The sequence below is a fragment of the Xenopus laevis genome, chromosome 9_10L (assembly GCF_017654675.1).
Source record: "Xenopus laevis strain J_2021 chromosome 9_10L, Xenopus_laevis_v10.1, whole genome shotgun sequence".
Classification (NCBI taxonomy): Eukaryota; Metazoa; Chordata; class Amphibia; order Anura; family Pipidae; genus Xenopus; species Xenopus laevis.
In genome coordinates this window covers 87,940,352-87,956,967 of record NC_054387.1, presented here as the reverse complement: position 1 = coordinate 87,956,967, position 16,616 = coordinate 87,940,352, and the positions used below count along the sequence as shown (strand labels likewise).

Here is a 16,616-nt window from a genome sequence, read left to right as displayed (position 1 = left end):
GAAAAATACGAAATATCTGAAGGGAATGCTTTTCTCTCTGAACCTGACCACCAGTAAAGAACACCAAATTGTTTGGCACGCTTTCCAGATAACTGATCTTTTCATAATATGGATCTTCATACCTTCTCTACTAGAAAATCATGTAGATATTACATAAACCCTATAGGCTGGGGTTGCTTCCAATAAGGAATTATATTTTCATTTGCATCAAGTACAAAGTACTGTTTTATTATTCAAGCGAAACAATACTTTTAGGGGCCGATTCACTAAGGGTCGAATATCGAGGGTTAATTAACCCTCGATATTCGACTAGGAATTAAAATCATTCGACTTCGAATATTGAAGTCGAAGGATTTAGCGCAGATAGTTTGATCGAACGGTCGAAGGATAATTCCTTCGATGGAACGATAAAATCCTTTGAATCGAACAATTCAAAGGATTTTAATCCCAACGATCAAAGGAATATCCTTTGATCAAAAAAAGTTAGCCAAGCCTATGGGGACCTTCCCCATAGTCTAACATTGACTTCGGTAGCTTTTAGATGGCGAACTAGGGGGTCGAAGTTTTTTTTAAAGAGACAGTACTTCGACTATCGAATGGTCGAATAGTCGAACGATTTTTTTCTACGAATCCTTCGATTCGAAGTCGTAGTCAAAGGTCGAAGTTAGTGAATCGGCCCCTTAAAAATTTAGATTGTTTGGATAAAATGAAGTCTGGGAGATAACGGATCCCATACCTGTAATGAAATATGTAGCAGCAATGCTAAAAATCTCCATGTAAGGTCGCTAATGTGCCTCTCCTATATAGTTGTCAGCAAATCCCACAATCTAATACCAACCATGCTTAATAATACTAAAACGTTGACCAGTATAGTTTTCTCTCTAAAGCAGTAAAAACAAAAGTAGATATGGTGTTTACAAATGACATGTGGTTTTGCAACTGACATGACCACAGAAACTGAAGAGGTGGTTTAACTTAAGTCATTAGAAAACCATAAAATAAAATAATCTCTTTTAGCAGTCAGACTGCTTGTGATTAAATTTACATATATAAAAATGTTTAAAAATACATATTTAAAAATCCTTTAAAAAAATACCTCTGATTTTTATATATACTAATCTGATATGAGAGCATCATTAGCTGCTCATTTTTTCTTTCTTACAGGAAAACAATAACATTTAGAGAAATGTTAAATCTCTTCAAAAAACTTATGCTGTTTTCCCCAAAAATGTCTCTCTGAAAGGCTGAAGTCATCAGACGTGTTTCCTGTCTATTACGTAGTAATGCAGCATGACAGCCCATTATGTGTTTCATTTGGTGCAAAGTAGAGGCGGAGAGACACAAAGGAAAGAATGATATACACAGGTAACAGTCAACTCTCAATGGGGTCTTTGAAGCGCTAGCTCAATAATTTTTTCTTTTCCGTGCAGACTTGAAGCCTTAACTGATTATCTGCTATGTAGAACAATATGTGTTAGAGCGATCACTTAACCTAGACCTTATTTCTCTTCTTTTTTTATTCAGGTTAATGGAGCTGAGTATTGAAACTTAGATTTACAATGTGTCTCTGTATGGCCTTCATTCTAATTTGCATTACTCAATGCACAGGTATGTCAGATAATAGGTTTTAAAGTCATATACAGTAAACAGGTGCATACTTATTTTATTGAACCCTACTGTTAAATATTTGGTCTCATGTATAAATTTATTATCATGTAAGCAAGCTATGATTTTTGTAAATTTTATAGTTCTGGTTTCAAGAGTTTATTTGGCTTGGAGCCTGGCCTATAGGAGATGCATGTTTGTAGAGTATTTACATTCTTGTATTTGCATTTTGGTTAGAAAACAATTAACTTTCCAGCATGAATCCTCTGGTCACTGGTCATGTACCACACCAAAACTATCATATCAATATCAATCATATCAGTCTAAAGCTTTTTGAATGGATCAAGTATCTTGGAAAGGGTCATACCTTAAGACTACTAGAAAATCATTTAAATATTAAATAAACCCAATAGGTTGGTTTTGCTTCCAATAAGGATTAATTATATCTTAGTTTGGATCAAGTACAAGGTACTGTTTTATTACAGAGAAAAAGGAAATAATTTTTAAAAATCTGGATTATTTGATTAGAATGGAGTCTATGGAAGACGGCCTTTCCATAATTCGTAACTTTCTGGATAATGGGTTTCCGAATAACGGATCCCATACCTGTATAATAAAACCTTTTTGTAATTTAATTTATAATAGAATTTCTTTAAAGTATAGGGAAAGAGAAGGCATCTTTATAGCAGGTGCTTGCCAGTGATTACTGAGATCACTGCACATTGCTGGTAGGAGGGGATATGTGTTTTGCAACTGTGACAAAACTTATCTACATTTTTGTTAACATGTTATCTTTGAACTGATATTTTAGAGGTCATTGCAAAGAATTAGATCATTTTTCTCATAGTCTGGATTCCTTGATACCAATGATTAAATTGTAAGTTTTCTGTATATGTGCCATTGAACCCAACTGTAAAATTATTATGGTAATGTCCTGAATCCTATGTATCCATGAAATGTAACCAGCTATAGCAGCTTCATAGCCATGGTTATTTATATACACAGTCAGTGGGAGAAGTATGATAAACAATCTGTAACCTTGTTTAGGTTGAGGTATTTGTGGTTATTAACTGTACTTGGCTGTTGTGTTAAGCAAAAGGTGTTTGTGATTTTTAGCCCATGTTGCCGTTGAGGTTTCTTGTAGCTCCACACTTCAAATGTCTTTAGCCCATGTTGCCGTTGAGGTTTCTTGTAGCTCCACACTTCAAATGTCTTTATTTTTTGTTGGCTTTTGAAAACAGCTCATGTTCACTTTCACTGAAGTTAAAGATTAAGTCATCTAACAGTACTTTCCAAACAAGGTTTGATTTAAATGGCTAAAAGTTCCCATGTAAACAAAAACTAGTTTTAAACTTAATATGCCAAGTTCTAGGCTTCCATTTCATTTTTCATATTAAAAAAATGTTACAGTGCTCTACACAGGCCAAACGCCATGTTTTTCATTCATGCCCCCTTCCATTTTATGGAGATAAGGCACTTGCACAACAGATAAGCACTGATTCAGGCTGTAATACAATAGATGTGGATTAGCCTTCCTGTCACCACCACTCATAGTCATAAGCTTCCTGGGTAGGTGCATTTCTCACAGTGAAGACATGTATTACAATCGGCAATAACCTAGTGCTATGGGATGGGAAGGAAATATATTCATAAAGATTATATTTTATTATATTTTCTATACTTTATACATTTTTTTTTCTGCCCCATCCACTTCTGATAACAGAAAAATGCTGCAGCATTTGAAAATCTGAATTTATTTGTGCCAAAGACTAGGCAATGTTTTGGGCTCCTGCCCTTTCTCAAGCCTACATACTTGAGCAATATACTCACTTAAATAGTGCAACATAAGGAGAAGCATATCGGCTCCACCCATTCCCCTAAGGGTACAACTCCCATGATCCTCAATGAACCATCATCACAAGTGTCAAATACATTTGTTGCCATACAAGTTATCCACAAAAAAACATTTTGTGTTATACATAATCACATGAAAAATAGTGTTATCTAATATAATATTTAAAAAGTTCTGGTTATCACTCAAAAAAACTTTTTCTTTCAAAATGTGCTAATGTGTCAAATCATAGCTAGTCACTAATTGAACATAATTGATTGTTTTTTGGGGTCTGGATGTCTACCATTCAGAACAGAATAGTACAACATAAGGAGGAGCAGATGGGCTCCACCCATTCCACTAAGGGTACAACTCACATGATCCTCAGTGAACCATCATCAAGTGTAAAATACATTTGTTGACATGTAAATTATAATTGTACAGTTGTAGCAACTTGTCTATAATTGAGTTATCCACTTGTGATAATGTCACAGCAACAGCAGTTCCTGTTTGATAGTTGTCAGTGAGTCATGGATCGTGTAGACAGTTGCAGGTCTGGTCAGGTAGCAGGTTCAAGTGGGTAGAAATGCAGGTTTGAACTGTGTATCAGGGTCAGGTCCAGGTTTCAAAAATTGGTTCCATGCTGGACTCTACACCCTAACCTTTGCCGATGTCACCAGGGTCGGACTGGGGGGCCCAAAAATTTTTCCACCAATTGACTCCAAATAGGTTATAGGAGGTCCCCCATAGGTTAAAACAGCAATTTGGTAGGTTTTAGATGGTGAATGGTTGAAGTTGAATATTTAAAGTGACAGTACATAATAAATTGCGATATTCGAATTTTTGAATTTTTTTCATATTCAAATTGAATTTGGACTATTCCCTAGTCGAAAATTCACCTCTACCTTAGATAAATCTGCCCCTATGTGTTAAAAAGGAACCATTTGGGTTGTTTATCGCTAGATTGCCTAAACTTATAATTAATATTTGAGGTGTATAATATAAATAGTAGACATTTTATTTAATTATTCAAGCACAGAAGGGGTACTTTATTTTGACTCAGCACACAAAATCAAGAGCACTAAATAGTGCTTAGTGCTAATTTAAAAAGTACTTGTGCCACATTCTGGCTGCTCTCTACCTAGTGCCTGATTAGCCCAAAATTCTTGAATAGGGTATATTCCAGAGGAAAAATTGTGTAGGAAATCATCATACACTAAATAAATGTGTAACTTTTAATCCAAATCTGACTTATTTTCTGTGCACACACTGGCGGAAGGTGTACTGTTTGAGTTGAGAAGAACTTCACTTGGGTTGAGGGCATGAAGTAGTTCTACTGAATGCTATTGACCCTTTAGTCAAATATTTGTGTTTTGAGTTTCCAGGCTTAGTTTTTGTGGTTTCACTGGAACTGCATTCCAGTTGTTCTGTTGAAGGGTTTTACTGTTGAGAGAATGTAAAATACCATGTAAAATTAGTGTCGGAAGTCACATGCAATGTATTTTTGGTAGCAACGGCAACGAGCAGGTCTTGACAAAAATGGGTTGAGAAATATTGTATACCCATATAATAAGGTAAGTATACACAAGAATTGTATTTGTAGACTGGAACTAAGACTCACTGGGGGACATTTATCAATAAATCATGACAACCAATCAAATTGTTGCATTCATTGTTCTACCTGCAGCTGGCTTTATAAAGCCATTCACTAATTGTTGCTATGGGTAACTGCAAATTTTCTAAGTGTTGATAAATGAGTCCCACTGGTGGCTCCATATACTGTGTACATTCGCTAGCTTTCCCTCAATGTGCTGTGATGAATAAGTGCCTGTGCTAATCACATATACAGTTGTATATTGGAATACATGTCTTTAACATCTGTACAATGTACGTATGTGGATATGTACAATATATATACAATATATATATTACTTTCTGTTTCTGTTCTGCACAATGAAATGTAATTTTTCACAGTTATATTGTCTCAATTGTTGTCTAAATATATAAACAAACTGAGGAAGCAGGTGTATGCTGTGTAGTGGTTACCATTTTGGTCTTTAATTCCTGTTGGGCATATTTCCTGGGCGTGAAATTCAGAAAGATAATTTATGTTCCTGTAAACAACGAAATGTCATTTTAGATCTTATGATGACATTTCATTCTTCAATACATTTCCTTTTCATTAAAACTGATCTGATATGTAACTTCCGTTAACTATATATATATATATATATATATATATATATATATATATATATATATATATATATATATATATATATATATTAAGGGTTTTCACTGCCTACACTCTTTTTAGTTTTTTTCTCTGAGCAAAATAACTATGATGTGATTGAAATGTTTGGAATTTCTTTTGTTTTTCTAAACTTCAGGTCTGTTAAAGGAACACAACATGCCCAACTGGTCACTGTTCTTGTTGCTACTTTTTGGCAGCTGCATTCCCAATTATCATATATCATTAGACCCCCATACTTATTAATCCATGCCTCCCCCCCATTCAGGTAAAATAGTACCAAAGCTGGGTAGGTCAGGAATATTATATTGTTAAATGAATACATACAGGAAACAGTGACCCAATCAACAAAAACATTTTTCTAGAGATTTTTCTTTCCACGGATTTCTTTTCTAAAAATTGTCATACTTTTCTTGATTTATTTAGATAACTAGGACATTGAAATATATTTTATACTTTCCTTCCTTGATATATGAAATAATGTATCCCCTAAAAATATAAACCTATTAACAGTCGGACTGGCCCATGGGGATACCAGAAAAACTCCCAGTGGGCCCAGGTGTCAGTGAGCCCTCCTGCTTCTAAACATTTGGCCTATTTCATGGCCATTCCTTATTTCTATGAGATCAAAGAGGCTAAATAGATGGTATAATAGATTATAGTATGTAAAGAAAAGAGACTATGAGAATACAGTGAGGAGAGGAAGAATAATAGTACTAAAAGTGGGCCCCTGGTCTAAGGTTTTTTGGTGGGCCCCTGGTGTCTCAGTCCCAGGATTTACAGGATATTCATGGCACTATGCATTTCTTACTATTCCTATAAATTGGGCAACTTCACATGAACCTTCCTTACAATCTAGGCTCCTATGTCCTCTGTGAAGACCTATAGTAAAAAAAAACTCTCTTGTCCATTTAACACTCTTTCTTTAATATAAAGAGCTGGGCCAGATAGTCATCAGCCCACCTGCTTGCCTCCCGCTTGCTGCCTCACTGCATAACTATACCTCCACAGTGCCAGAGTAAAAGGTACCTGCATTATTTCAGGAAAGGTGGCAGTACATGGGCCAGTAAGAGCTGCCCTGTAGAGTCAAATGGTTTGTTATTGGCCTATATATGGAGCTGGCCCAGAAGCTGGCCAAAAATCGGCCAAATATCAATCGGTTTGAAAATCCCATTGGATGAGGAACACATTGGCTCATTGATGTGTCCTTGTTCAACAGGTCTCAGTAGGCCCACTGGATGATCCAATGGCCCAGATTCACTTGTTTGGTGACCCTTCCAAATGACTGTATCTGGTCAAGTATGGCCACCATAAGCCAACAAGTCAAGACAGACAAGGATTGACTCAACACAGATGCAAACATATGACCCCCCCAACAATTGTGCCCTAGATATATACCTCTGCTGCCTACCCTTGGATATATCTGGTCTTTAAAGTAGTTGTTTTTTGTGTTTGTTTACTCAACTACAGTGCAAAAAGAAGCAATATCACACATGCTTTATTAAAATGCTGTTGTGTACATTTATACTATATAAATGACAGATTGTTAAATCTTCAATAGTATTAGATACTGAATGTAATCTGCAAATTAGATGCTCAGAAAGCCAATCCATCTATGCCCTCTTTTAAAAAAGACTTTTGCATCTACCTTCTACATAATTAATAACGACATGCCCCAAAAACAACGTATTTGTTTTTTTTCAAAGCAGTAGCAGTCTGCACCTTAGCTGCCTATTTATTGGCCCTGCAGCATGTATTAGGTATTGGCTGCTTAATTGATGGGCTAATAATATCTATGGGAGGCAGTTAGGTTCTTAAGAAATGCAGGTGATTAGAAGACAGGAGAGATATCAAGTTTTTAGGCCATTGATGGTTTCTACAAAATCTATAATTATACAAGTATATGAATATACAGCAGTAGAATATTTGTAGGCAGGGAACTAATATTATTTTTGTTCTGTAAAATGAAATGGCAGAGGAACAGAAGTTGTTACTATGATAATGATATTTAATTATGGGGTCAGTAAGGGTCAGTCATCTGCAGTTCTAGCAGTAAACATGGTAACAAGCGTGCAACACCTAAAAAAATATTCTTTCATTTTTTTACTCTACTATTTTCACATTGCGGTTTTCTTTTTTATCATATACTGCATGCAAGACTTCCTGAACTCCAGAGGGTGAGTAATGTGCTCAGCTAAACACTGCAAGTCAATTAACCTAGGTCATAGATATGTGTGCATGGTTGGGAGGACCCCAGAATGAAAAGGAAATTGAAGTTTCACAAAAACACAAGGGTCTTCCCTATGATGTAATGTGACAGGCCCACAGCAGCTGATTCACTTCGTGATTGTATATACTAGTATTGAAATGATTTTTTAAAACAGCAGAGGGGTCGTTTATGAACACACCCACAAGGGTCGATACTCCAAAATGAATGCAATGTAGAAAGCATATTTGGCCAGATTCAATTCAGTGAGAAAAGGTTATCTCCTGGTTTATCACGTGAAAACTCATGGATGGAATTCAATTCGAGGAGAAAAAACTTTTCTCTAACTCCAGTCCCAGTTTTTCCTATAGACTTCAATTGACTTTTCACGTGATAAACCCTTTTTCTCATTGAATTGGAACTGGTCCATTGTTGGGAGTCTTCAAGATATTTGCATCCTGTACTTCCATGTGGTTACCAATGTGTCAATCCCACCTTTGACAAATGGTGTGCAACTACTGGCATTTAGGAACCCTTGAGCTTAATTACTACAATTATGCTGGAATTATTGGAAAAACACAGCCAAAAACTCAGATCAGTTTGAGTTTGGATCACTCAGCGTTAATATTATTTAGCATTCCTAAATTCTGATCTTTTAATACATTTCATGGCATCTGTAGTTTTAGAGAAACTGTGTTTAATAAACCTCTAAAACCAATAAAATAAGAATTTTGATAAATGGGCCTCTAAATTCTACTCCAGATGAGGCATTGGCATTTGCTTAATAATTTATTCATTAAGCATCAACCAGACACAGAAAACTTCTTATTTATATCTGCTAGAAGATCTCTACAACATATTTATTTCATGAACATGCATTATTTAAACCACCATCCGGAGACAGTGTTTGCAGCATTTCCGCATTTCTTTGTATATTTCCTGTTTTAGGCATTTGAAATCTTGTGGAACTCCCACTATATGTGAGCACTAATAGACAAGTTTCTGTGCTCATACATGTAAATGCAGCCTATAAGGATACCCAATGATCTTGAATAGATGAGAGCAGGCATAGCGGCCACCGTTTTGAAAATGTAGGGCCAGAATGTTGTGTGTAAAGAAGTATTATAAAGGGCAACTAAACACAAAAAAATGTAAACGTATTCAGAGTGCTTCTCTGAACACTTTTGCATTTTACATTACTAATCTATTTTAAGTATTTCAGAGATTTTAAACTGTCTATACACATTCTATGTAGTTCCAATATTCAGTTAACCCTAGGGCTGCTGGCTCTCAGCTGAGCCCAAAGCCAGGTTATTAGCAGATTTGTGGGTCATGTGACACAAATTCCATCACTGAGCTCTTATAACAGATGACATCACTAAGCACCATTAATAAGGATACATTTTACATGATATTCATGGTTCTTGTGTATTATTCGGGGATAATGTACCCTGAATTATAAAATTTAAAGGGGAACTATTGTGAAAAATGAAAATTTAATATACACTTCAGCATACTGAAATAAGAAACTTTCTAAATACAATCAATTATAAATACTGTACCATTTCTGAAATAATCAAGTTTATGTTCACTATTCCTCTCTCAGCATCTGTTTTTCCTCATTCTGTCTTCATTCAGGAGCTGGGTGTCAGATGAATGCTCCAATATATCTTATAGGGGGGCTCCTATTGCCTAGAAGATGTATTAGAGTTCACTCTATTAAAATCACAAGATATCATATCTCTCTACATGAAGAATGTGTGCAAAAGGCAGTTATTTTGTTAGATTTTATTTGTATTGGAATCAGTTATTTGAGTGAGCTCTAATTCAACTGCTAAGAAAGCAAGCCCCCCCCCCCTGTAAGATATATTGGATCTAACGGTCAATGAGTATCTGACACCCAACTGCTGCATGAAGACAGAATGAAGAGTAACAGATGTTGAGAGAGGGATAGTGAAGATAAATGTGATTATTTCAGAAACAATGCAGAATTTTTAATTGATTGCATTTTGAAAGTTTTTTATTTCAGTATGCTGAAGCTTATTTTAAATTTAAATTTTCGCGATAGTTCAGTTTTAAGGATATTAGAAGTCCAATGACCATATAAAAGCATGAGTCCGAAGAACTCAAAGATGACTTCTAATATTATCATATTTTACAACACAGGGTAAATTATTTTCAAAAAATATACAGGGTTTTTAATATAACTGATGACATCAAATATAACTGATGACTGCTGAAATACAGCTCACTGGCTGCTTATGGTATATGCAACTATCATGGGTAAAACTAAGCAGGTAGTATTATCTGATTAATCTCATTTTACATGCAGAGATATATTTACAAAAAATATTTTACACAACAACTTTCAATATCCACCCCTACACTGATATATCTAAAGTATTAAGTGAAATTAACTGGACTTGATGTTTTTTCTTTTTCCTTGAAGATTTTTCTTTAGTTGTTGAATTGTGAACAGGGTATGCTAGAGTATGGAACAGAGTACTTGCTAGTGTATGCAATTCCAAATGCATTATATGAAGAACTTTTAACTGTTTGTTTTTGTTCTTGTAGGTATTTCATCAGAAACACAACAGCAAACTGTTCTTATTGCAATAGAACAAATTGACATAACGTTTACCAGCAACTTTAAAGATAACAAAGAATTCCGGGTGTCATTGTTCAAAGGGGTAAAAAAGTCCATCACTGTCTGCAGTGGATCCTTCAACTCCTCCTATCAGTCATTTGAGTCCAACTCAAACCAGTCCATAAAGTGCCTTGGCATTCCTACTGAAAGCAAAATCACCCTTTATCTGTCGGGCCTGACTGAGAATGACACAGACATTTATTATTTCCACAAAGAGAATATGTATCCACCTCCTTATACTTGTTATCAAGACAATGGCACTGTCATTCATGTAAAAGGTATGGAGCTTACATAGGCAGCAGTGAGGTTATTTGTGGGTCAAATTTGAGATGCAAGCCATCAGTGTGATAACAATGCAGTCTGGGGCAGTGGTCTACATTGCATTTCTTGTATGGTATGTGGAATTTATATACTGTATATATATATATATATATATATATATATATATATATATATATATATATATATATATATATGTATAAATACAGTTTCTTCAATTAATTCCGAGTCATGATCAGTTTTTTCTGATATATATATATCTCAGAAAAAACTGATCATGACTCGGGATTAATTGAAGAAACTGTGTTATCTAAAGTCATCTTAACTCATTTAATGCATTTAACCTTTTCATTAGCATACCAAAGCACCATTGTTCACAATGGTGAATGCTTTAATTAGATGGGATGCTGTGACCCAATTCTCTGTGTTAAATGGGATAAGTGGGATATCTGGGTTTAGTTATTCAAACACACAAACCAAAGTGGGTTCATATGTATATATATATATTGTTAATAAAGTACCCCCTCTTGTAAATTATAAGGATATTATAAGTTACCGAGGCGTTTCATGACCATATGGTCTATATGGTTCATGGTTCAACTCCGAGGTAACTTCTAATATTCTCATAATATTCGTTATATCCAGAATAATCCTATATACCCTCTCTTCAGCTTATATACTAAGCTTATATTTAAACCTGCATCATGGAAAGTCAAGGTACAATTTAGATTGTATATGCAACATCTGTAAACTGCACTCCACAGTTTAGGTCAAAAGGGCTAATTTAACATGGGGAACAAGATGCAAAGTACTTAGCTGTGTTTATTGGAAGAGATTAAACAGACTATTCTTTTGCACAAGAATATGTAAACCATTTACTTAAATTGTAAACAGTAACATATTTAGCTTAGTTTACTTAATGTTTATCAATCTCCCTTCCATATCTCCTTTAATGCTTTTTCACCGGTTAGTGCTCTTGGACTTGTGCCTGTGATGTTTGTAAATGACCCCTAATATGTTTATACTTTATTATCATAGGTTACATGAAGTATTGACTTTAAAGCACTTAAACATGATAGCATTACCTTCCGACAGTACATGTTTCTCTTTGTACATTTGAGTTTTGTCTCCTATCACTAAGTATACCTTGCTTCTTACCCACTGATACAGCTTAGTTGGTTTGTGCCAGTTAGACGAGGTGCAGTCTGTCAGTGACTCAAAGCACGAGTGTGTGATTTGCTGCTGCGAAAAACTTGTGGGTTGAGTAAATTTACGCTTGACCATCAAATATATAAACAACTATAAGAAAATATAATAAAGGCAATTTGTAAAATAGCTTTGTTAAACAGTACACTACAGTTTAGTATTTTTTTTACATTAGCAACAATTGTCTTTTAGAAAATTGTTGGTACTTTTGTAAAATGAAACTTCTATTTTTTCCCTCCAGAGTTAGTCCCTACAGGAAAGCCAACTTTACCACAGCCTATTTTGCCATTGCTGGTTGGCATTGGAGTTACAGTAGCATACAGCGTTGCAATTACGGCAGCATTTTGTTACGTTTTGGTAAGCATAATATTTTCCTATCTCCATAATAAAGTTCTTGGAGTTTGCTCTGTTCCTTTGTTCTTTAGGATCTGTGAGTGCAGCACAGTTTGTACAACGAGTAGCCTGCTAATGTGTCCCCCTGTGCCATATGCACCTAATGAATAAAGTTTGATTAATCTACTGTATATTGATTTTCATGACATTTTTGTTGAAATTTAGTCAAATTTTTCTCCCCTAAGGTTTATATATATTTTTGTTTTGCATGATGTGTATGCATCTACAAAGTGTTGTAATAACCATGTGATGTATTGCCATGGGCTAGGATAAAAAAAATGGCTTCTTTAAGGCACTGTTTTGCTGGTCTAGGACTAGGTTAATACATACCCGTCTGGAGAGATTCGTTTTTTAAGAAGTGGATAAATTGAATATTTTGACCAATGGATTTTTAATGCACTACACCTTGTTTGTACTTGCCCCATACATTGCTAAATGGCATAAATAAGAGGCCTATTTATTAAAGGTTGAATTTTAGTGGTATTAGAGCTTTTTGAAACCACAATTAAACCTTATTTCTCTAAAACCACAAATGCCATGCAAGTTATTTAAAGATATGAATATAAAAAGTACAAATGGGGAAAACAACGTTGAACGATGCTGTAAAAAATTCAAATATCTCTAAAGCTTCTAAAAAATGTGAGTTTTTCAGACATTACTATGGGGAAAAAACCCTTAAAAGTCTGAATGGTTAAAAGAAAGGTCCAATACGATCAGCGCAGCTCCCACGTCTATGGGACTTTGACTGCTTTTACTTTTACTGCAATAGTGTATTAGAGTTTTACATGCTTTTTACAATTCATTAATCTCAAATTTGTTGAGTTTTAGAGGCATTAAAAGCCATGAACTGTTAGAGAGAAAATATGAATCTTGAAAAAAAGAAATCAGAATTGTAGTAAATCGGCCGCATAGAGTTATGTTCCACTGTATATGGGGCCGAAATGTTATAGACTTGTGCTCTAACATTGAATCTAGCCACATTTGCTCCCTAAAGGAAATCATTCATGTAGATGGAGTCTGTTTATTCAGATGATATGGAAGTATGATAATAAATAAACCAGCCATGTACTTGACTTTGACTTTGCATATTTTGTAAGAACCGTACATTTTGGGTTCTATGACAATTCTTTTATGCAGACATATTTTCCCTTACTTTATAAATGTTTTCAGTGTTTGCTATATCTATAAATATAATGAGTCAAACAGTTTTATAGTTTTTTATTGAAAAACCAGGAATTGGCTCTTCACTGTATCTTGATATCTTTACAGAAAAAAGGAAGGAGAACGAGGGTGCTACAGAGTGAATACATCAATGTGGTTCCACGCAGGCCAAAGTGTCATCAGCCGTATGCTCCCACTCCTGCCCACTGTCGCCCTCGCTGACCGCTGATTAGGATGCCAGTGTATTGCAACAAAATGCACATAGTGGTGCTACTACTGGATATCCACCACCTAGCTGTGTAACTTCACCTAGAACAACACTCGAATATAGAATAGCTGTTTCATTTCTCATGTTCCACATGGCAAGAAAATACTTTTTTTTAAAATCATCATTAGGAAAATCGGTGACTTATTTATTGAGAGAAAAATCTTAAACTAAATGAATATTGACAATAGATGACTGCATCTCGTAGATAGGGCCAGATTCAATTCAGTGAGAAAAAGGTTTATCACGTGAAAAATCATGGACAAGATTCTATTTGAGATGCAATTCAATTCAGAGAAACTTATCTTTAGGTTTATCAGATGAAAACACTATTGAAGTCTATGGAATAAACTGGAGCTTAATTTGGAGAAAAGTTTTTTATTCCTCGAATAGAATCGGGTCCATGGTTTTCACGTGATAAACCATGAGATACATTTTTCTCATTGAATTGAATTTGAACCTATAGCCCAATGAGATAATTTTTTTCTGAATTGAGTTGCATCTCAAATTGAATCAAATTCATGACTTTTCATGTGAGAAACCCTTATTTTCATCGCTCTTGGAAATATGCATATTGGATAAAATATCCCTATTGTAAACAATCCACCATGTTGTTTTGTGACCCTATAATCAAGGCATTCAAATACTGCAAAAGAATTAAAAGATATTTGCTCCTTGTATACAGAGTTTCACCGGTGTCCGTTTTGCCCTTGTGAACCTAGCCTAAATTATAGACTGCTGAACATTTTTGATGTTAGCTTCATACAACTTAGGCACCAGGTTTCTAAAAGCAGTACTGAGTTCTGTTTATCATGTTGGGATTTTGGCTTTTGTTACAGGTTGTACAATCACAAATATAATACTCTGGAAACAAGGTGATTGTAACTGAAAATATCCTGTACTTGCCTAGTCAAGCAATGCCCATTAAAGTAAATAAGTGGAAGGCATTATGTTTTTGGCTACTTTTCCACCAACCCATGTTAGCTGAGAATCACCTATGCTAGCAGTGTCAGGATTGCTCATGGAAGTCAATAAGAACTGGCCAGCACCATTTCGGCTGCTTCTGGATCAGCTAAAATACCCTGGGAGAGGCGAGTACAATCCCCAAAAAGATGTATGTATGTATTATAATCTATGAATTCAACTAAAATTCTTGATAGTGAGATCCTGTGATATCCTATACTACATGTGATGGTGAGCCTTATTGGTTTAGATCTAATATATAATAAAAATTGCAAAAAAACTTTCACCTTAGTGAGATACTTTTTACTACAAATTTTCTTTTAGAAATGTGTTTATGCTTTTTATATTTCACAATAAATATCTGGATATTTTAAAAAAAGTTACTTGCAAGACATTTTGCTTTAATTTGTATTTAAAATGATTTGTTAAAACAAAGCAGGTTAAGTTTGTGAAGATCATCATTCATCCAGGTCATGGTATATCTATAGAAATAAGTCAAATCAATTGGACTTGCTGTGTTTTTTCCTTGAAGACGTTTCACCAGTCATCCAACTGGCTTTCTCAATTTAGAATAACTTGTAAATCTTCCTTAGAGAATATATATCCTCTGGAATGTTGCTCCAATCAGCATAAGATTATGCTGTTTGGTGGGGCAGTCAATTTCTTTCACGTTCCATTCAGCACTTGCTAGATGTCACTGCACTCCTCTCATTTCCCCACCATATTTACACTGTATAATTGTGTAGGACACTGAACATGGGCATTAGGTCCCTTAGTTTGATGCATACACAAGATTTTGTGGTGATACACACTTCGCCATAATAACAGTGTCTACACAATGGTACCTGCCTACTTGTAATTCCAAGACTGAAGGAAACAACATTTAAATAATATAAATAGTGTAATTAAAGTTTATTCCACTAACATAATAAAAAAAGATTTGGAAATATTTAAAAGTAAAGTTTTAGTAACAGTTTTGAAAATCTGCCCATTTGCAGTACTTCGATTTATCCAAATATTTTTTTTGAATTGGAATCACTGATTCTGGAGATATATAAAATGATTTATTACACTCCTGTCTTTTCCTAAATTCCTCTATGCATTATAATGGTATAAAGCCAAGCTAGTCTCTTCTATTACTAAGTAAATGACACATCCCAGTCGCCTTTTATCAAATACTTTGGATACAAAATATTTGGCTCTTCGTTTAAATGCTTGTGTCTCTTTTGTTGTTGTTTTTGTTATCTCCCTTTTTCTTCCCCTTTGTGCCTCCCTTCCCCTCCTTCTTTCTTGTGGCCTATGCAATATGGTGTGACAACTGATATTGCTGTTATACAAACATTAAAAACCTTATAAAAATCTCAGGAAAAAAATGGGTTATTACAAGCAAAATCAGTGAATTTTTCTGGGGGAAACTCATGGATGGCTGGATCCTAATGATTCAACCCATGTAACAAGGTTTTATTCACCAATGATATTGAAACTGCCTTTCTCAGCACTGTAAATGTCATATGTGATGTAAAGTTGTACTTTCTGGGTATGTGGCACCTCAGATACCAGGTTATTCAAAGAAAGTTTGTGTCCCACTTTCTGCCAATGTTCGTCACAAATATGCCTCCAAACTGAATTGCAGTGGTAGTGCAGGAAGAAAGAGCAGATGTTGCCTTTAATGTGCATGCTCCAAATAAAAGAATTTGGTTCTCCAAAAACACCTCAAAGAGTTTTTATCTGAATAATGAGAGGTGCACCTTTTCTTATAAAAAAATGAGCAGGGAAGAGGTTGAAGGATGTAACCCATAAGTTGTTGTT

At 34.9% G+C, this 16,616-nt stretch overlaps 1 protein-coding gene across 1 annotated transcript; it reads left to right on the top strand.

The window, feature by feature from the left end:
- Positions 1–1,354: 1,354 nt before the first annotated feature.
- Positions 1,355–15,087, top strand: cd28.L (CD28 molecule L homeolog). Its single transcript, NM_001097732.1, is given in 5 exon segments — positions 1,355–1,365; positions 1,525–1,608; positions 10,468–10,818; positions 12,267–12,382; positions 13,688–15,087. Coding segments are annotated over 4 exon segments (618 nt in total). The 5' UTR covers positions 1,355–1,365; positions 1,525–1,571; the 3' UTR covers positions 13,802–15,087.
- Positions 15,088–16,616: the final 1,529 nt, after the last annotated feature.